This window comes from Chaetodon trifascialis, chromosome 1, assembly GCF_039877785.1.
Source record: "Chaetodon trifascialis isolate fChaTrf1 chromosome 1, fChaTrf1.hap1, whole genome shotgun sequence".
Classification (NCBI taxonomy): Eukaryota; Metazoa; Chordata; class Actinopteri; order Chaetodontiformes; family Chaetodontidae; genus Chaetodon; species Chaetodon trifascialis.
The window spans coordinates 14,560,381-14,583,029 of NC_092056.1; the positions used below are offsets into that span (position 1 = coordinate 14,560,381).

General features: G+C 41.4%; 2 protein-coding genes across 3 annotated transcripts; both read right to left on the reverse strand.

The window, feature by feature from the left end:
• Window positions 1-342: 342 nt before the first annotated feature.
• usp47 (ubiquitin specific peptidase 47) lies at window positions 343-18,673 on the reverse strand. 2 transcript variants are annotated; one of them, XM_070958559.1, is made up of 28 exons: window positions 18,374-18,673; window positions 12,708-12,902; window positions 10,775-10,891; window positions 10,032-10,185; window positions 9,844-9,940; window positions 9,615-9,760; window positions 9,450-9,529; window positions 8,492-8,641; window positions 8,204-8,299; window positions 7,953-8,105; window positions 7,340-7,498; window positions 6,234-6,365; window positions 5,982-6,058; window positions 5,658-5,713; window positions 5,317-5,429; window positions 5,106-5,207; window positions 4,641-4,848; window positions 4,219-4,334; window positions 3,966-4,085; window positions 2,993-3,845; window positions 2,601-2,776; window positions 2,418-2,498; window positions 2,207-2,322; window positions 2,003-2,121; window positions 1,682-1,812; window positions 1,277-1,324; window positions 1,028-1,158; window positions 343-777 (listed from the first exon to the last, which is right to left on the reverse strand). In XM_070958559.1, exons 1-28 carry the CDS (start codon window positions 18,416-18,418, stop codon window positions 603-605), a joined length of 4,146 nt encoding a protein of 1,381 aa, XP_070814660.1. In that variant the 5' UTR covers window positions 18,419-18,673; the 3' UTR covers window positions 343-602. The 2 variants fall into 2 exon arrangements, with proteins under 2 accessions (XP_070814660.1, XP_070814669.1); XM_070958568.1 differs by lacking the exons at window positions 12,708-12,902; window positions 18,374-18,673 and adding an exon at window positions 11,000-11,227.
• Window positions 18,674-19,651: 978 nt separating this feature from the next.
• Window positions 19,652-21,931, reverse strand: clec3a (C-type lectin domain family 3, member A). Its single transcript, XM_070965601.1, has 3 exons — window positions 21,689-21,931; window positions 21,496-21,582; window positions 19,652-20,847 (listed from the first exon to the last, which is right to left on the reverse strand). The coding sequence occupies exons 1-3, from the start codon at window positions 21,798-21,800 to the stop codon at window positions 20,450-20,452; spliced, it is 597 nt and encodes a 198-aa protein (XP_070821702.1). The 5' UTR covers window positions 21,801-21,931; the 3' UTR covers window positions 19,652-20,449.
• Window positions 21,932-22,649: the final 718 nt, after the last annotated feature.

Here is a 22,649-nt window from a genome sequence, read left to right on the forward strand (position 1 = left end):
TTGCCAGAAGAGGTGAAACGGAAGGCGAGATAAGTAGTTCTTGGTTGTATGTGCTGTTGCTTTTGAAATATTCGACGGTGAGCCAGGTAAGATGAGCATGATTTCTCTAACAGAGCAGTGCTCAGGCGCTGTGAGCGTATGGACTTACGAGACGGTCACAGATGAATCGGAATCAACACTATTCCTGAAACAGGATGAGAAACACACAGTAAAACAGACTGATGTGAAAGGAGACGGGAGACTTAAAGAGATGGGATGAATGTCCTCCAGCCCAGTTTCACAGTCCGACCATCTCTGCATCCATCTCTGGAGCTTTTACGTTCAATTTGATTTGTCTATACAGTATTTGATTTTTTTTTTCCTGTATTGAATGACTTTCGTACTTCCCTTTAAACTTTACAGTACAATACACTATAGTGCACAATAGGGTTTCTGAACCAGTCCTGGGGCTCAGAGTGGAGGGTGAGAGCACATCAGCCTCACAACGCTGTTTGATGTTCAAGTAACTATCGGACCCGACACTCAGACTCAGAGTCCTGCAGCCTGGCTGCCCTGCTGCAGCAGCCAGACGATCCAAATAACCAGGAGCTGTGCTCTGTGTCTCAGTCCTGCCCCGGGTCCTTGGCAGGGCCTCCATCCAGGTAGATCTTGAGGGCCTTCTCCTTGCGTGGCGAGTAGCTGACACGGTGTCCAGTCTTGAGCAGACGACTGCTCTCCTTCTTCATCAGCTCACTGCGCTCGTCCTCCGACAGCTCCATAGGCTCCTCTGTGCTGTGCCTGCACAAAGATCACAGGAATGTGGATTTCAGTTCACAAACATTTAAAATGTGTCACACAATTTCATATATTCATTATTACTAGATGCCTATCAGCCTGCATATTGGCTCTTTATTAGTCATTATAAAGCACTTATGAATGCCTAATTATGCATTTTCTACAACTATGACCCATTAAGAGCTTTCCTTCAATAACCTCCTAATTACTGCTTATGGATTGTAAGTAAGGAAGTAGTTTTGAACTCTTTCACCTGTAGAAGACCACAGCTCCATCATCACAGATGTACAGAGGCCACACGTTCAGAGTGGACACCTTAGGGTTCCAGTCCAAATCCTGATGGATCTCCAGCACAGAAATATCACAAGGAAATGTTCCTCTGCCCTGCACGGAGCAGAGCAATGGACACTCAGTCAGGGGTGGATTAGTTTGGAAGATGGGAGACTAAAGTAACATAAGAAGATATATAAGTGTCATGTGCGAGGTGCTGCATCTCACGTACCTTTGCAAACTCCAGGTTCTCGAGAGGAATATCACTGATTTCACTGAGCTGCAAAAAGATTACACAAAAGGCCAATTAGTTACAGTGAATGGTATTAGAGCATCTGTTATTCAAGCAAACATATTATTTTGTAACTCCTTTCAGGTTAAATTTCATTTCTCAGTCAATGAATAAAATGTGATGATGCTGCTTAGAGCAAAGACACTGCATCACTGCACGAACAGCTAGTTATATGCCCTTTTCATCTATAGTATTATTTTGTGGGTATTTACTTCCTGCATTTTGGTAACTGGTGTTGGTTGATCAGGATGAGAGGGCTGTAACTTCCATGTCTTACTGGATGAATAAATTGTACCTCTGTGTAAATGATGCAAACAAATTGTGAAAAACTTAAACCAGACAAACCTTCTCCTTGAGTTCTTCTACACTGCTGCTCTCCAGAATAACTTCCTGGAAGGGTCCCAGCTTCATTGTGGCAGGGCTCCATCTCCGGGTCAGAACAGCCAGCTGCGACATGGACTTCATCTTCTCTGGTTCTGAAAACAAATCATAACAGACGGTAGATCAAGCTGTGCTCTAACTGTTTTTTATTTTAACCAAAACGTCACCTGGAAAAAGGACCCGTTTCCCTGCAGTCCAGTTTTAAGTGCTGGCATTTGTATCTTCAAGAACGACATTATAAATGAAGGAATAATTTCATCACTCTGATGTTGATCCGGATTTTACCATTGAGAACTTCCAGGAAAACCTCCCAGTTGGAGGAGATGCTGATGTCCTCTTCATAGACATGGTAGTCCAGAAACACTGTGCCTGGGTTCTTCCACGTCTTTTTCCTGAGACGAACCCTGAAAACACACACACACACACAAAGTTTGGTTAACTCTTACACTTTCTCCTTTTATTTACAAATGTGCAGTAACCACGTCTCACCTGTCGATGTTGAGGTCAAGCTTGCACTGCTCTTTCAACTGAGGGAGCAGCTCCTCTTTAGACTGTCTGACAGTCATGCCCTTGGCAAACACCGTGTCCGCAAGGAACTTACAGGGCTGTGAAACATGAAAAAATGATTCGTATTTGTGATTACAATGTTCAGACACAATTTTCTTGAGTGTAGTACACAGGAAAGTCTTTCAGTTCTTACCTCTGGTTCATTCACTAGTAGCTGATACACTTTCACTCTGTATTCACCCTTTTTCAGTGCTCTTCCTAGTCGAATAGTTATCTATGGGAAGTAATAAAATGTCCAAGTCAAAAGTCAAGTATTGGCTCACTCTAGCAAAGACTACTAAAATCTTCTAAAGCCACTTCCAGAACAGATGCTGACCTTGTTATCATCAGAGAACGATGAGAGTGTTTCATTGAGCCGTACACTCTCAAACTCCTGGTTGTTGGCATACACCCGAAACACCTTGAACTGGGTGGAGGTGACTCCCACATAGGGCTCCAGGTTCTGTTTAAATGCTGCTAATGTTATTCTCTTGTCCACATGAACCACTAAACCTGAAACAGATGACAAGAAACAACAATTAAACGTTTGCCTTCAAACACTGAGGAATATTCTTTCACTTGCGCAATATTGTCAATGCAACTTCAAACAAGCTCTGCAAGAAAAGAGTGTGTGTGCCTCTGATGAACTTAAAAATGTAATGTGAACTTATTTTCCTTACTCAAGGATGATTATTCCTTAAAACTAGATTCTAAACAGAGGGTTCGTACATTTTTGTGCATCCCACGTGGAGTCATCCTGAGAACACGGCTCTGCTCTGAAGTACAGGTAATGAGCCTCTGCCTTGCTCTTCCCATTGTCGTCGTACTCGCTGTCCGTTCCAGAGTCTTCTTCAGCAGTGTCCCACGTCTCTTTTTTGCCCTCGTGGGCTTTGGAGCGACGGCTACTCGTGATGCTGTGCGAGTCCAAGCCGTTGGCCAGCTGTATGGGCCCGCTGTCGGCATTACACAGTGTGTCACTACTGTGGCTGGAGCTCAGGATGTCGCTGTCCACTGAGCTGGTGCTGCGGTCATTGTTCACCTCAGAGTCCGAGCGCTCCTCGCAAGCAAAGTGGTTCTCGGGGTCGGAGGAGGCTCCGCTGCTGCCTCCGGCCGCAGTCCTGATCCGGTTCTCTAACTCTCTGTTGTCTGCGGCCACACAGAGGGAAGAGTTAGAGTCAGCCTCTTGGGTCGGGGATTCGATATGTTCAAAGTCGCTGGCGTCAGAGCTTTTCTGGCTGTCACTGGTGCTGGAGCCCTGCTGCTGCTGCTGCTGCTGCTGCTGCTGCTGCTGCTGCTGCTGCTGCTGCTGCTGCTGCTGCAGAGACAGATTCTTTAACTTCTCTGTGCTCTCCTCGAGGATAGCCTCGACAGATTTCCTGTTACCCTTTGCGCCCTCAAAGGGCACATCAGAGTCACCGCCTGCTTTTTGGCAAAGAGTCCTGCTGGCCAAGGTACCAGGAGACTGCTCAGGCAGCAAGACCAAGAGTCGGATTGTATTCCCGTGACGATCCAACAGTTTCCACAGGAGTGAGTCAGTGAAAGCAACCTGATGATCTGTGGACTCAGAGCTCTCTACAAAAACCTGATGGAAAGACAAAACAAAAAATAGGTCACATTCAGCAGATTTTATGACATATTTTGGCACAAAAGGCAATGCAAACAAATGTAAGCACAAAAGCCGGAACTGAAAAAAAGTAGGGACCTTGTTACTCCTGAAGAATCCTTCAGCTTTCAGTGTTTTGTTTGGAACATACAGGAGCCGGAGGTCGTTATAGCAGCGCTCCAGGACCACACGCATGGTTTCTGCAGATAACCCTGTAGCCTGGGAAGAAATACACATAAAGTTTAAGTCTCCAAGACTGTTCAGATGTTCTCATGGGGGTTATGAACACAGTTTACGAAACTGAACAAGGAAGAGAGGATCCAGTGAAGGAGAAGTGAGGAGAGCACGATACCTGTGCAATAAGCTGTTTGAATTCAGTGATCGTCTGGTTCAAGTACGCTCGAACGCTGATTGGAGAGGCGATGGTCTCGCTCTTCAGATCCACAACATGAACCTTCACCATCACCTCTGCAGAAAATCAGAAGCACACCCACACAGACATTAAGTTATTGTTTCACTTGGTATTTTGACCATCTACACATCTGATTCTATAACTGGTGTACAGTCCATTTGCACAGCTGGTCCATATAGTAGAGTCTACATGATCACGCACACTCTGCTCCATGGGCTTGAATCAAACTTTTCTTTTTAAGTTAATTGCACACAATATACCTATGCAGCACAAAGTACAACAGTAGACAAAACAAGAGCCTATCTCCATCTTTCAGACATTCCTAACTGAAAAGTTTGAATCAACAGCATCAGGCTACTGACCTCCGGGTTTGTAAGGCTGGAACACTTGCTCTGGCCTGCGGGTCTCGAGCAGCAAGTCAAACATATATGAGGACTTGACTCCTCCCAGCAGCAGGCCCATCGGTGTGTCCTCCTCACCTTCGTAGGAGCGCTCCAGGTACTCATGGAACTCATCGTACTTTACCAAACGGCAACAGTCGAGAGAGACCACTCCCTCCAGCTCCATCAGCTGAGGTACAGAACACACGAATGACCACAAAAAGTAAACACAGGATTCATCTTGATGAGGGTTCATCCATTTTCCAAAGCTTACTATAACTATTTTTCCAATATTACATTATTGTGCAGTACAGTGGTTGAACACAATAACCTTTGTATCCTTTCTGGTGCATTTACAGACACTCAACATTCAAGATTTAAAAGCCAACTGCTGATCAGCTATGTTGTTGGAAAATCAGATCATGAAGGAACAATAAACCAACAGACTTTGTAAGCCATCTCTGTTGCTTCTCTGAGGGTTTTGTCTTTGTGTACTTCCAGCTTGCTCTCCATCATCATCTTCACGGGATGCATGCAGAATAGCTTGATCTGAAGGTAAAAAGCAGAAGAGTTAAACTACACTGAAAAGAGAAGCAAGGCATCAACTGATCCTCATTCAGCAGCAAAACACTAGACCTTGAACTGATGGACCATGTACCTTGCAAGTGTTGCGCTCAATCTCCCTCTGTCTCTTCTCCTGCTCTTCAGACTCTTTCTCCTTCTGAACCAAACTCTTAATGTGCTCTGGGAAGTCTTCTGCAGATAAATACTCTGCAAACAGGACAGACAGGGTTCTCATTACAACTGTATACTAATTCTAAGACAAGTGCACTCAAGGCAACCCTGGTGTTAGAAACAAGTTATATGAAAATATCAGCATAACCCTATCACACTGAAGGGATGTAGTGGTGTGGTTTTAAAATGTGTGGCACATTAAAATAATTCAGATGACATGTTTTAACATCAGCCGTACAAGATTTAACTGAAGTAAATTCTTACTTGCATTCCTTGAGGGATCTTTCAATCTATAAATCAGCATGTAAGCATTGGTAGAGCTGTAGGGAGAAGATGTAGACGACTTGTCAATGAAAGAAGTGGAACACATTTAGAGAAATTTGTCAGCCCTAAGGCAGTTGCCTATTCCTTTAAAGGGAACATAAGAGAACTAGAAACAAAGCATAAACACGAACCCTCTTGACTTTTCTTTTGAACACAAATAAACAAGTCCACTTCATCATTATTGCATTTCCTGAACAAATGGACTGTATGCATGCAATATACAGCAATCCTGTGAGTGCTGGAGACAGATACAAGACAACTGACCTTGCAAAGGCACTGGAATAATAGCCTCTGCTCCCTGAGGACCCCCCATATGTCTTCCTGATATCATCTTGGGTGATCTGCCCAACAGAAATGCACAGAAACATACTGACAATGATTGAACAGATACCACCATGGTAATGATAAGCAGAGTACAAACTGATGACTTGCACTGATATAGTCTGGTGAGCCATTCTGCCCGATATGTAAGTGCTGTACAAGGACAAGAGAGGTTACTCAAAGACTGAGTCTGACCTTGCTCACGTGTTGATCATTGAAACTGTACCACTGGCCATCACTGAAGGATTTGATGCAGGCGTAGTAATGGCCACCCGCAGCACTCCCAGAATGGACCATGACAGAGAACAGCTCAAAGGTCAGCAAACTCTGTGAACAACAACCAAGTAGTTAGGACTCAGCATACAGGGTAAGTGATGCTGACAACAGTTGCAACAGCAGGATATAGCGATACACGCTATATTTACAGAGGGAAGAGGAAAGCATGCACAGAGGGGAGAAACAGCTTATCATTCAGCTGTAACTGTCTTTTATCCACCTCAGCCTGTAAGTGTTACAGTGTGGCTCTCCTTAATCACAGCCAAGCTCTGCAGTGGGAATTTTCACTGCATATGCCACTGAAAATTAGGACTTTGTGAGTGTGAAATATTAATTGGCCATACCAGTGATTGACTGCAAACTACATGGACTTGCTAAACTCCAGTAACAAAGCTGTTATCGCTCCTCATTAGCAAAACGAAGTGTATAAAACATTCAGGTAGAAGCTCCTCATTTTTCGCCGCTGCTGACTGTTGACGTTAAAATGTCAAAATGCAGCAGCAGGTCATATCAGCTGTCACTAATTAATGTTAATTCCCTGAGTACAACTTGGCTATTACCAGGTTTGTGTGCTGTCTGCAAGCTGTTGTCAGTACTCTGCCAAAGATTGTTTAGTGGCTCTCCATCTAGTGGATGGTGTTACTTCACGTTCAGGAGTCAAATTCTCCCACTTAAACTTTCATCGATATAATATCAATAATTTAAGATCATCAACTTTATAGTTTTTAAATCAGAATACTCAGTATTTGGATCAAGCAGCTTGTGAAAAATAAGGTGGACCAAATTTAGAAGGCTATGTCTGCTATTTCAATGTGTCAGATTCATATTTAATCAACATTTGGGTGAATATACGGTAAATATCAGATCCGACTCAGTATCAGCAGATACCTAATATTAAAGGACTCGATTCAGGACATTAAAAACAACTTGATTGAGACATCTAACCATCCAACAGACAGCGAACCAAGGAGATTAACAACAATCAACAATACCTATACAGTATGGTGGATGGTCAAGATGATTACCTTTGGCTTCAACACTCTCTCTGTGCTGCCGGTGCTGTCCAAGCAGATGCCCTCATCCACACAATCATCGGTGGAAAAATCGTTGCTCATCTGGTCGCTGTGGCAACTGCCTTCATTCTCTGCTCCGCTGTCAGTGCAGCTCTCTGTCTGAGGTGACTTCTAGAGAGACCATGTCAAAACCGATCATGGAGAGGTGTTTAAAAAGACAGAGGCTAAACACAATGGTCAACCATACTTCACAGGATACGAAGTGAGTTGTTAAAAACTACAAGTAACGTTTGTGGGAAAACGTGTCACATCATCTAGCTTCACGTCTTCTTTTTACTTGAATAATTCAACAGTAAAGAACTGAAGACACCTGTAACACATCGGGTGTTGCCTTTATGACCTAAAAGGTGTTTGTTCACTTATTTTGCCCTTGAGTTGTGTCATATTACTGAATGTAGAGGCAATATAAGATGCAAAAACAGAATGATCCAGAGCTATCACATGTTTTTCACTCACTACATGACATATTGGTATTGAGAGGATATCAGCATTTCCCTGGAGGGAGGTGACCTGGCTGAATGAATGTAAATCTGATTAAAGTGGAGATTGCCATTTGTGCCCTCACCTCGTCTTCCACATCAATGAACGGGCTCATGTCAAGCTCCTCTGGGAAAGTCATGCGGTCGTTAAGCTTGATGCGATGCATAGTGGTGTAGTCAAAATCAAAGCGCTTCAGCTGGAGTGTCAGCAGGTAGGGAAAGTGCAGAAATCTCAAACCCTGTGAAGGGAAGCATTTATCAAAGACTCAGACAGGTCAACAGCAGAGCTCTATCTCCACTGAACATGACTCCCATGTCACATTTTCAGTACGCTCACCTTCCGGGCATCACATTTCTTTTTGCAGCGTTCACAGAAGTACTGGTTGGGCCCATCCAGAGTTTCTGGTTGGATAAATGCCTGCAAAGCCTCTTCCTGTGGCAGAAAAAAATAGCTTCAGGTATATTTACATGGAGGCTGAAATAATAAATGCTCATAAACAGTATTAAAAGTACTGCATTTAAGGCAGCCTTGATGTAGCTGTGAATCCCACAGAGTGAATGAGGGTTAAAAGTGTCTGCACATGAGTTAAAAGTTCAAAGGAATGAAATGTGGAGAAAAACACACCACACTGCCATAGGCCTGGCTGGCTCCAAAGGGTCGGATCACGAGAGGGATGTCCAGGTAAGTATCAATTCTCCAGCTCTCATAGCCACACTCCAGACAACGGACATAATCCTTCAGCTTCCCCTGGTACAGCTGGTTGATCAGGTCAGCCTGAGGATACGGAGGCATGACAGTCAGGCTTCCTCAGCCATGTTTCACTTGTAACAATACAGCATTTGTTTGGCAACAACATTTTCTCTCCCGGGTGCACTTTTTCTAAGTGTAGAAGTAGTGAACATTAACATGTTTGGCTTCTAGACTGATTTTACACATATGGTCAGTTCACTATTCAAAGGTAGGAGTAGTTGTAGTTTGGTTTGGTTGGTCTGCTTGGTTTTGACGTCACAATAGCTGCTGAGGTGCCCCCTACTGCTGTTACAATTTTCTTGCAATTCTGACATACTACTGTGGCTTGTGGTACACCTATGGCCCGTCGCACCAGCTACACCTAAGTTCTCTCTTAAAATAGAGTCTAACGTCTACACTAAATATTACTTTCAGACTATTAGATTCACGCTAAAACCTGTGTCAATGAACATAAGGTTCATCTGAACCAAATTCCAGTTTGGGACTAAATCTTCACACCATCTGGACCAGTTTTTAACTTGAAATTCTCGCTTCAGTGAAAGCTTCTGAAAAGTGAACTAGAAAAAATACATAGTTATCTACATTATTTTTAACTGGGCTCAATCACATGCATTCATTTGTCTGTGTCCAGACCACATGGCTGCACATACGCACACTGGATGAAGTGTTTTTCAGTTAAGAACTCACTCTGATCAGAAACAGCAAACCCTGCAGCTTACTGGCTCAATTCACAGTAGGTCTTTTGTTTCCATTGTGGGTGGGAGCCCTTAAACTAGCTGCTGAAATGATGTTTGTTGTCAGAAGTCTAGGAAAACTTCTTGCATTCTCCTACCTGCTCTGTCTGCTTCCACTTTTGCTCCAGGGCATCAAACATGACCCTGCACAGCTCCTGGACGTCATGCTGCTGCCAAGCTAAAAACAAACGCACAAAAAGTGTAATTAAGCGTACAGATCCAGAGGCATGTGAGTGTAGTCACAGGAGCATTCAAACGCTCACCCTCACTGCTGTCCCAGCCAAAGCTCCGCGTTACATCAGTGGTCTCAATCGCCCGCTTCTTACTCGTCTGCAGCAGAACAAACAGCCTCTGCAGCTGGTAGGGGATGCTGGTGACTGGGTCCTCCTCAGACTCCTCAAACTCCCAGCTGAAGTTGGACAGAAGTTATAAAGGAATTTTAAAATTGTAATTCATAAGTAAAACTTCGCCAATACGAGCAAAGTTCCTTACTTGTAGAGCGCATTTCTGAACTCTGGGGTCATGAACAGCGTCTGTAGAAGACTGTTCAAATAGCAGGTCATGGCTTGGTTGACCAAGCCCACATAACCTGCAGCATGGGCAAGAGAAAGGAAAGAAGAGGTCAGCTGGTTTGTATAAAAGGAGTAATGTCCATTATTCAACAGGAGACAAAACCTCACCTGTCTCAGATTTGTTGAGGATAGACGAGTAGGAGTAAGATGGACTGCTGTAGTCACCACTGCAGCCTGCAGTGCCGTCTCTCGGTAGGGGCCCAATAAACCGCTCCTGAGAACTGTCATCCAGTCCACTGCTGTCTGCTGTTCCTGACTCATCCTGCACACATTAACACACAGAGAGGAACTTTGAATAAAATAACTAACTAAAAACCAATCACACAGTAGTACACCCAATAATCTCAATAGACAGAAATCTGCATCCGAATACAGAACCTGTAGGCAAGGGACAAGATTTTTGGTCTCGAAAGCATTCTGGTTTCCATTTGTAGTAATGACCAAATCACGTTCAAGCAGGCTTTGATTGCATGCAGGTAAACACTCAATGTAGAGAGCAAAAAAAGTAGAATGCATTGGTTGAAATGCAATCCGGGAACCCATCTGCAATCATTTATCGATTCATATACAGATATTTTTTTATAGAGATTAGCCGAAATGTCTAAAACTTCTAATGGGCTTGTAAACAATGACCGGTATGTGGAAGAGGAAGTCCTGGCCCGGATATCTGGACCAAGACTTCCTCTTCCATTCACCAGCTACACCGGAAGTCCCAAAACATTAGGGCATTGCGCCCAGAGGCTAAATCTTCTTCAGACAAAAGCCAATGGGATCGCAGATTGTACACTTAACAACAAAGAATTATTGATATTATTTATAAATTATGAATTCACTGTGTTTATATCACTCACCGATGCAATCTGGGGCTGCTCTCCATCTTTGTCTGTAAGCTGGAGGAAATTCCGTTTACCACCAGGCTCAAACCCAGAATCTGAGAGGGACATCTCACTGCTGTGCTCCAGTGGTGCCTACATCACATGAACAGAAACATGAAAATAACAATTCCTGGACAAAGCAGAACAACATCAGCTTCAAAACAAGCAGTCTTCTATAGGCTCCAAACTGGATGAACTCACAAAACTTAGATTCCCATTGAACTCATTTTCGGCAAATTCTCTGTGTTGACGCAGACAAGGTAAATAACTTGAAGCCAACATGTGAACGACGCAGCGTTGCAGACGACTTTCTGTCTTTCCCCTAGGCGAGCTGAGGACAAGCAAGCAAAGTGCTGCAGTGGAAACATACAGTGGCTTAATCCACTGACCTACTCAGTGAGATAACAACAGACACCTGGGCTTTGGCCTGGGTCAGCAGCAGGATTAGCCTGCGCTCATTTAAGAAAAGGGAGTAGTATGTACACAAACAGACAACACAGAACAAACTCAATATCAACACTGAGTGAACACATTAAAGATGCATTCATTCTGAAGTTGCCTGTGCAAAATATGAGAGTGCTCTCTCTTAACAACACCATTCTTGCACAGTTTTCTTTGTAGCAGAAAACAAATGGTGCGGCAAAATCTTTTTCTGAACACTGATAGCATGAAAAAAAGAAAAACCAGTTCCCTGCCCAACTTTCATACATATCTCTACCACTATCAGCTCCACTGAGGTCATGCTATGGTGACACACTCCTTCCATTGTCGAAGTGGTCGGGCCTATGTGCTCAAACATAAATTTCTCAAGACAAGTGAACAGCAACTGCAAACACGACCGTGATTATGAATTCCCCCGGAGTTCACCTGAAATACTTGAACTCATCTACACCAAATCAAAACATTAACTTAAAGCTGCACCAATTCATTTATTGACCAATTGGGGTCAGCGGAAAAAGCTACAAACACAGCACTGACATACCATCACCTTCTAAAATTGTTAAAGGACAAATGAGCAAACAATTGTCAAAGAAGTCCAATATTTCATTTTTTTTTGTTGAGAGAGATATCAGGCTCATTAAGTGCTAAATATCTACTACCTTAACCAGTTTGTCTGGTGGTGGACAGATGGCATAGTGTGTTTATTGGGAATCTCCCCTAGATGACTGACATCATCAGCGGAGAAGTCGTGTTGACTTAGGCAGAGGAACAGCATAGCAGGTTGTAAACTTTTGCTTGTGTCAAAATTGGCATACTATAAAATGAAGAGGGTGGAAACAGAGACCAGGACAACACAGAGCCAGATGCCACTACAACCTCCTCTACTGCCGTCCAGTGAGACTGACTCTTCGGGTAACAGCCACACAGAAGAGACAGACAGTGGATTCTATAACAGAACTAAGACCAGGACCTAAACTTTTTATTTCTCTGACTGAAAATTCTCATTCAAGTACGGCCCTAGTCTTTAGAGGAGATAAAAACTGCTGCTGCTGACCCAATACTTAAACATTTTTAATCCTACACAAATCTAAGCTATCTAGACTATTATATAAATACAGAGCATTGCCTGCCAAGCTGGGTTAAGGGAACCATGTTTTTGTGTGACCATCCAAATCCAGTAGGATGGGGGAAAAAGGCTCCCACTGATTGCAAACTTCAAATTATCAACACACAATTAAGCTAATCAATGCCTTTTTGTATTCCATGTCATCTTAGCATCAAGTTAAAACCCTGAAATGCAAGTTTTACCTTGACTTAACACTTTTGATTTAACAGCTATCACAAAGCTTCAGCATGAAGCCGTTTGAGATGCATAATTGCACTGACAGTTGTGTCGATTTATGCAGAAAACCATTATCACATGTTGGAGGAAACAAAAGTGAATGTCTAGATGAATGAATCTCCTAACCATGTCTGGCACATTTCCCCAGGCAAGGTCAAAAGTGCCTTTCACATATCCTGCTTTGTGGGCAACATCTTCATAAAGTTTGGAGAGGGTGGTGGAGGCAGGCAGGTTGAGGGTGAGCCTCTCATTCACCGTCTTTGCACTGGTGGTGTCCTGAATTATACACAGCACTCTGGGCTCTTCAGCTGCATTTTGGATCTGCAAATCAAGAGGAAAAAGAGAAAAATAAGATTAGCATGATGCTACATTTTCATTCTGTATTTTGCATGTTAAGCACTGTGCACTGGTGAAAAGCTACATGTTAGAATAAATGCCTTTACACATTACTAGAAACATGCCAGTCGACAGAGGAAACATACAACCTCATGTCATGCCTCAGCGCTGATATAGCCTCCACGTTACCAGTTAACTGACATTTCTCAAAAGGATACAGCTGGATGTTGAACTGTAGTACATTTTGGTACCAACTGAGATGCGTCAGAGCAACAAAAACAAAATACCAAAAGCTAGAACAGAATGTCTGGCCAGGTGTGTACACTTGTTTACTTGATATCTGATCAGAGAGTTTCAAATTTAAATGAAAATGTTGCCAATTTTAAATGATGTTCCTGCATGCAAATTTTTTTGTTTTTTGAAGACAAACATGCGTTGATTCCTCCAAATACCGCATTGCCACATTTTAGTATCTAAAGTAAGAACCTTGCACATGACTGGACAAGGCCGCTTGCAGAGCAGTGGACAATTTCTCCTTATCTGATGTCAAATAATAATAAAAATTATTAATGTATAATCAAATCAGGCCATGCAATTGCTGACACATGCTTACTTTTTACTGTTGAGCACACAGTGTAATGGCCAGCTGCCCTAACTTCAGGCATTGGTGATTAACAATAAAATGTTTTTATATCACTGAATTACTGTATATAGGTACCACTTTATTTGGTATCAGTACCAAATGAATTGTACTGGTATGTTGATGGGTATCTAAATTCTAGATGATAACATTAAATGTGATTATATTTTTACAGAAATGTGTGTTTAACAGGACTCATCTGCCAGTATGTCATTAAAGTGATCATTATTTCATTGCATGTCTCTTATATTTGATAAAGCTGTTTATGAGGCTGACTGTTTATAAAAGAAAAGCCTGATCATCACGGTGCTGCTTCATGCATCCTTTTAACACCATGCTTTAGCACACTCTCCCACGCCACACACAAGGCATGGCTACCTGAGAAATCCTCTTCATCTCATCAAAAATACTCTGTCTGCAACTCCAAAACAAACCCTAATGATATACAGAGAAAGTTGGGATGGAGAACACAAAAGGGAAAATAAGATGTAAAACATATTTGTGTAATCCCCCCCCCCCTCAAAAAAAAAAAAACACCTTTAGGCTAAATGCAGCTGATTTTTAGGCCTACATCTACCACTGTTTGGCTGGCAAATCAACCTCTTGGCTAGGCATATATTCAAGTTTGTGATCTTGGCAAAATGCAACTGACAGGTCCTATAAAGAAGCTGCAGCTGACAACACACAAGTGTATTATGAGATTAAAGGTTATTTTTACCATGGATATAATCACCAGGTGCTGACATGAAGCCACATGTACTGCAAAGCTCAGGCTGTATTTCTTTACAGCTGTAACTGATTCTAAACGGCACCAAAATAATGATACACTATACTGTTGTGAAATGTCAACATCCATGAACACATGATAATGTAATCTAATTACAACTGCACATGACAATGCACAAAAATTCAGATGCAGAGATGCAGGTAGAGAGATCAACAACAGCCAAAACTCTACTTTAAATACCATTTACTGTAAATGGCACAATTGCGGCCACAAAGCTGCATCCTGCACCATCACCTCAGGGTCCTGCGTTGTTCCAATACCACCTCTCACATGCCAACCTCTGACTTTTCTCCCTGTCTTTCTCCAGCCAAACCCAAAATTTTCCCACATTTGGTGCTTTGGACCCTGCATTTGCAAGAAATATGCCACACATTTGAATGGGCGACCACATTCAAAAAAATGTTCTGGAAAGTAGTGACAGTGGCTGGTATAGCTATTGGGGGCACTAACTGTTGATAGTAATTGAAAAAACAGATGAAGGCATGACAAATAAAACTTGACTGTCAGTAGAAATATGTTCTGCCAAATGTTTTTTGTTGTTTTAAATTGTGGCTCAATAAAATAATGGTTTCCTCAAATTGCTGACTTGTTCAGACACCACTGGCAAGCCTGGCAGTGAATGTAAAAGAACTATGAAAACCACAAAGGAGGTTTAGACAGGCAGAATTTAGTTTCCACTTGGAGAGAGATGTCTTGGCATAGTCAAACATAAAGCAGGTGGGACAGTGCTCTGTTCGGCTTTCTACTATCAGCCTTAATAGCAAACACCCCAAAAGATTCAAAGAAAAAATCGATTATGATGGTGGGGGAAAATGTCTCATGTTCACTGCCTGCTTGTTTTTGGCTTGTTTTGATTTGTACTAGCAGAACAGACCGAAATGCAACACCTTTGAAGGTACTCATCTTCTTTCGCATCTTTTCATACATATTGCTATTGACTTAGCAACACAAGACCCTCCAGCGACAAAGTAGCAATTTTATCACAGACTTAACTGGCTAAAAATAATGATTACCCATGACTTCCTTTAACAAATGAAATTTGACAAATCAAGATGCATGATAAAATCCAACATAATTGATATGTTGTTGCTTGTAGTTCCAAAGCCTTTCAAAGATACCAACTACACTTCAAAGGCTCTTAAAACAACAAACTAGGAAGCACAGAGAAAATGGAAAAATTAAATGATCACAGTTACGTCAAAAGAATGTGGTGTGAGGCAATGCTACTGTAAATTACACAGAGGCACTATTATCGTTTACCAATTAACAGGATTTGATGTTGCAGCTCTCTTTGCCATAATGCATGAAAAACATTCTGAAAAAATATAGTTTTTAAGAGTTTTTAAGAGATAAGACAGCTATCTGATCCACCCAAGACACATGAAGTGACTACATGGGTCCAAAGATGTATGTACATACAGTATGGTGACATTTAGAACAGGTTTCATTACCATAAATCCACACAGCAGGACCATCACAAACACAAAGCCATTCAGTAGCCACTCATTAAATGTTACATGGTTGCATGTACGAGTCTGGTTATGTGACCATGGTTACTAGCTATGCATCTCGCCTCAGAAATGTTTCATTTAGTTGAACCCATAGCATCAGCAGAGTGCTCTGAGTGATTTTTGGTGACCGAAGACAATGCACAACCACTGCCACCCACTTTCAACACCAAACACCAGCTTGTAGACAGTATGCGAATACTTGATGATGTTGTGAAGTAGCATGGGGCCATTGGATAATGTAAATTCAAAATTCAACAAAATACATAATATAGGCTGAGTAATTTTTAGACATTTTAGTGCAGATCAGTTAGATACACCTTTAATTACCAAGACCACTCTACCTACACTTGAGCTCATGTCTCACACCATTTGTCATCGCCACTGATATCGGCAATAGAACTTAATGGACCTGCGTGGAAGATTTAGTGGCATCTAGTGGTGAAGTTGCACATTGCAACCAAGTGAATACCCCTGGTCTCACATCTCCTTTAATAAGTATGTAAGATAACCTGCAGTGGCTGTGAAACTCGTGCCAAAAATGAAAGACGTTCTCTAGAGTCAGTGTTTGGTTTGCCCCTTCTGGGCTTCAGGGCGAGAGGACCCGCTGCCTCTGTAGATACAAAGAGCTCATTCTAAGGTAACAGTCCAATTCTTATTTCCAGGTGATTATACACTGTGAAGACATACTTATGAATATTATATTCCATTTTCTATATTGTGCCAATAGATCCCCTTAATTCTTACACACTGGTTCTTTCTTGGAAGTGATTTCACTAGGTTTTATGCTCCTGTCTTACGAACATGTCTACCTGAAGGACAGTCTGATGTATATCTTAATGGCCAGCAGATTTCCTTAACCATATGAATACCCAAATATGAAATCTACAGAAATTAAAATTCTATAATGAAGAGCAGGGGACAAAATGATGTAATTTCAGCAATTCTTTTTTAACCAGTCAAATGATTTTTTTAGGGTGCTGAGACTCTCCTGCATTGCTGTCAAAGAGAAAAGTATATATAGTAATACAAAAAACAATATCCTCCTGACAAGTTCAAGTTATCCTTCCTGTTAGACTATCCCAGCAAAGTTTTATTATGTCTATTAGTAATCCATTAATACCTTGTGTCACTAAAAGCTACACGATTACTACAAAATATGAAGAAAAGGTGTGCAGTGCTGCATCATCAGATGCAATTTTCCCTCCAGCCCTAATATCAACGTCTGACGTCCTATGCTTGATGTATGACTGCAGCTGACGTCAATGCAGCCAAACTGTGATTAAAAAACAGCCATAATTAAATACTAGACTCAAAATGACTTCTAGCAATCCTATAGATAGACGCAAAGTATGAAATAACATGCCATGCCAGTCGTATCCTCTGGGACGTTTACGTTGAAATTACACTGTTAACCCGAGTCAACATGTCAACAAGCAAATCAGCATCTAGAAAACATGAAGGGTGCTGACAGAGGCTGGAGATTTTGAGCTCTTTCTTTTTTTTATTTCCTTCTGTGGAAAGCATGAGAACCATCGTACCGTCGTAGATTAACTAATTTTTAAGCAACGTTTGTACATCGCACGTCAATGGTTGCTAACAACCAAGCCAAACAGGATATATAATCAAGGGCTGAATAACTTATCATCATGACGAATGGATTTGGTAAAGATGTCGAAATAGGAAGGGCGAACATGTTTATTCTAACATTAGAGTCACCCAATTAACTAACGTTAACATTAACGCTAACGTAGTGTTTTACATGTCTGCATCTTCATGAGCAACGTTAGCTCGTCAGATCCGCTAACATTAGCGTTAGCTTGCGAATTCCACTAGCTAACGTGAACGTTTTTACAGTAAAGCTACAAGTAACGTTACCATTCAAAACAAGCCGCAAACGGGGACTCAAATATGCATTCTCAAACTAGCAATAGGGATCAACGCTGCCTCAACACTGACAGAAAGGTCCGTTGCTGTAATATAGTTACTGCCATTTCTTTTAGCAACTTCAAAAACATCTAGATTAACTACAGTTGATGTCATTAATCAGACTTAAAGGGCTAACGACATTAGCTAGCCAAATTATATCAGCTAATGTTACTTGCAAGTTAGCTAACTAATGTTGACAAACGTCGTCTTCGTCTGTCGACCGCAACATTTGAAAAGCTCTGGAGTATTTGATGATCAGAAAGTCAAATTCGAAGTCTGGATACCTCAATGATAACTACTCTAAAGCTTTAGTTATCTACATAAACTCACTTTGTATGAGATGCGGTGAAACTAGCGGCTAACTGATGTTAGCTAAAACGTTAGTTGGCTAGCCATGTCATGATAGGCCGTCCAAGTCATGTTTAGCTAACTGTTAGCAGGTGAGAGTTAGCCTCTAAATTATAAACCAAGATCGCAAACTCCTAAAGTAGTGCAAAAGTTTTTCCATTATTAATGAGTATGGTCTACAAGGGTAACAGCTAACAGCCAGAGGTTGATTCCCCGACCTGGGCTGGGTCTGTGATAACCTCACCTCTTTGGGTACGAACTGGTTCTCCTCGCTAGGCACCATTTCCATTTGTGCGACAGTTAGACAAACATCTATCCGGACAAGGATGTCAGCGAAAAAACTTTGCAGTGGTAAACACAAACATGGTTTGTGTCCTGTTTGCTGTAAGTTTGGATGCTTGGATAACAAAATTAAACTTGCCAAAACTTGTAGGCTTATCAAAGTGATCGCAACACTTTCGGTTACACTACCCAAGCACAAAGTGTCCTGCTATATATGGAGAAAAATGGCCGGTGTTTCACTCCGCGAGACTTCACTCAGGGAGCTTTGGCGTCACCTTCCAGCCAGACAAGCGTGCGTGATGTGTGCGGACAGAATGACGTCGGGCTGTGTGTGTCTGCGTTTTTAAAAAGACAGCGATGACAGAAACGCACAAAACCAGGGCATTAATGGTTTAGCTCGTGTGAGAGACCGACGCATGACGGATATGGGTCAGTTTGGCACAATTCGAACAATGCGCTCCTTTCAATCTGATCACAGCAGTTTTTAAGAATTCAATAGTGAAGTGCACAACACGGTTTCACGATGCTTATTTATTTATTTATTTATTTATTTATTTATTTATTTATTTATTTATTTATTATATTTAGAAATATGTCACAAATTTACTCCGAAATGTATTTAAATATGGTAGATGGACAGGGTCCCATTGGTCATCTGATCCACGTGGCCAGTCCTTGCATGCACAGAATGTGCAACAGGGATGACAGAAAACTCACATGCACTGAAGAAAATGCTATGTACTGCAGAGCACACCACACCAAAGACTGGGTTAAAGACCAAGCCAAGATAGCACCCTAGTCCTAGAGCTTTCCTGAGCCCTCTAAGCAGTATTTATTCAAGTAATATAAGAAATATGTAATATTTAATTGGACATTTTTGCACTGATGTACACTGTTACTACACTTTTCATGTAAGGGCCTGTTTTTGAGTGTTAGCACTGCATTGGAGTCTGGAGACACAGATGTGGTTTGGGGTGTGAAGGGGTTCACTGCACCAAAATAATAATAATAATAATAATAATAATAATAATAATAATAATAATAATAATAATAATACATCGTAAGTGATTTGAAAAATGATCAAAGCATCCAGATAGTAACGTGTTATAATAGAGTAAGGAAATATGCATAGCATGAGTAATTTCCTCATTGTTTGTTGTAACCAAGCAAGTGGACATCAGTGCCAGCAGAGGCCAGGATTTACAGATAATTCTGGTAGAGACTGTGAGGAGGCCAAAGTGGGAATAAGAATAGCTTTATTACTGAAATGGGCACAACACACATGCTTTTCATTTGATCTATGAACAATACCAAAAATATCAATAAGTCCCCCACAGTTAATTTTCTATTGTATAACGATATTCTGATATGACGCCTCCATTGTGATCAGGCTGTAAACCTTTTTACGTACAGTGCAGTGAAAATGTTTGCACACCCCTTCAGCTTTTGCATAATTTGTTGCGCTATGACATCAAATGATTTAGATTGTACAGATAATGGCCTACAGCTGCAGCATCATGAGAGCTTCACTGTGTTGCTAAGGCTGCATAGTCAGGTTGTAGCTAAAGGTCTGAACACTACTTACCATTCAGAACTGTACATGCTGCCTGTTTAGCCAATAGATCTGATAACAGAGTTGAATGTACCCCAAGAGGTGTATTTACAAAATGAAACAGTTGTAACAAAACAACAAAAGCTTAAATTTTGGTTTATTCTGTGTAACTTCTTACTTCTCATGCTGTTCATTCATCACTTGAGGATTTGGGACTTTGCATGAAGTAACCTGATGTCTGATGTCACATTATGTCACCTGATTATCTAATGATTGCAGTTACAAATGTGTGTCTAGAACCTCATAATCAACCTAATTAAAAACAATAGAGACACATTTTAATATAAGAAATGTCATAATACACAGCCAATAACAAATCATGTTTCCATCATGAATTAGCACTGATTGGACAACTAATTTTTGCTCAGTTTTAATTAATGACCCACACAAATGATCATCAGATTGTCAGTGACCACTGTGTCTCCTTTAGGGAATGACATATTCACAGATGTACTTTTTGAGGCTGCGACACACCTCATCATACCACTTTCCTTGTGCAACCACTGAAAGAGCAACACAGCTCTCCCTCTTCGTTCCTGTGGGCTGCTTCTTGGAGCGGTCCCAGTTGAAGTAGCTGACTGGCATGCTGTTGACATCAACATACTGGCCTTCTTTCACTATGTCTGCCACACCGATCCAGAAGTCCTTGGATCCTGGAGCACTCCTCTTTGCATAGTCTCTCAGTTCATTGTTTTCCATCATGTCCCGTGGCGTTGCAAGAGTTCCTCCTTGTGCAATGCAGTCTTCATTTGCTTCATGGTAATGTTTGGGTTCCTCAATTGTAAGATAACACTTCCTGTGAGCTTTGATGCCTCGAAGACAGACTGAAAATACAAAGCACTTAATGAGTGAACTGATTTGTAATGTAACTACTGTATATTGTTTTCGGAGAGTTCAAATCTATTGCAATGTGTAGTTCCCCACTAATAGGAAAATAATTATTAAAGGCATTACCCAAAAATAATCTTTTTTAATACTTGCAAAGTGTTTGAATCCCCCTTTTTTTTCCTCCAATATTTTTATGGCCATATTTGTTCACTAACATAGTATGCAGAAAAGCAGAGCATAATAAAAATATTAATTAACATCTATAAATAAATACATTTATGTTATTTTTATATCAACTGTTGTACATCTTATAAAAAAGAAAAACAAAAGGAAAAAGAAACAGAATAAAAAGACAAAATTATAAATACAAAATAAAAATCATTTAGAAATTTTCACAGTGTAATGGATGCTATGAGTGCTGCTGCCCTCTGCTGGTGACTGAAGTTCAAACTCTAGTTTTTAAGTTACCAGCTACCTCTCAACTGTGAGCACGCTCTTAAAGCTCCATATTAATAAAACCACCTAAAATCAGAATTAGATTATTAACCAACCATTATTTATTCATTCTCAAAACAAACATACTGAAGACTGCAGTAATCTACTGCCATCTCTTTTCACCTTCCTTTATCTAGTGAAGGCTGTACCTGTCTGCAACGCCTGCATCTCTTTCAGTGAATTCACCTCCTGCCACAACCTCTCAAGCTGAGACTTCACATCATCTTCCTCTGCAGCTGAATGTCGACAGAGAAGCATGAAAAAAAAAAAGAAAATAACAGGTCATATGAGCATCGGTGGCAGACACATGATTTATAAACTGTGTGTGATGTGCATACTTACCTCCAGACTGACGAGGTGACACGGCCTTCCTGGTGCGGGATGGACGGCCGGAGCTGAAGTGGAGCAAAGAGAAGCAAAGAACGAGGAAGACAGGCAGGGCCAGGCGTGCCATGTCTGAGGCCAGTGGATCCTACAGGACAGGACACAGTGGCACACGTTGTACTGCTGTGCAAGGAAGCAAAAACACTGCTGGCTGCTCAATATATACTGGGCCCTCTGTGTGCCTTTCTGGGTACTCTCCCTGTATTGGCTCCAACTCTGTTTGTTTTTGTCCAAACATCAGGAGGAGGTGAGAGAGGTATAAGGGTGGAGTGGTAAATAATGACTTCCTTGTGTCTGGCTTTTGATAAATATTTGCTTGGGACAAGGTGCACTAAGCAGTATTCCCTTTCATTTCACAAACAAACTGGAAATTCATTGACTGCTTCACTATTACAGAGTGTTCTCCACCTCATCCCCCTTTCCATGTCGCTTTTGGACAAGTGGAAAATAATGTTAACGCCTTGGTGTCAACTCAGAAAAAGTGCCAACGTGTGAACTGTCAAATGCGACAGGCCACAAGTGAAATGGAGGATTTATGTCCAGTAAGTAGTATTAATTACACTATCAAGGGTTGAATTTACAACTTTTAGTGCACGAACACAAGTAATCAAATAAATATTGCTGTTGCTCATACACTGTCTTTTCAGTGTTTCAATCACACAGACCTCCAGTTATATAATTTTCAAAAACAAAGCTGCTATTAGAGCCGAGGAAGTCCAGGTCCCAGCTCTGGTGCAGGCAAAGTTATTTTTAGAGTGAGATGTTGTAGAAAGATGGGAGGAGTGAGCTAAATATGAAAAACCATGGGCATATGGGCTCAGTATAGCAGTACAATTCTCAAAAGCAGCTCATGTGTGTTTTCCCACTTTATAATCTTCAAGTTGTACATTTCTAAGCATGAGCTTTAGTTTAAGACAGA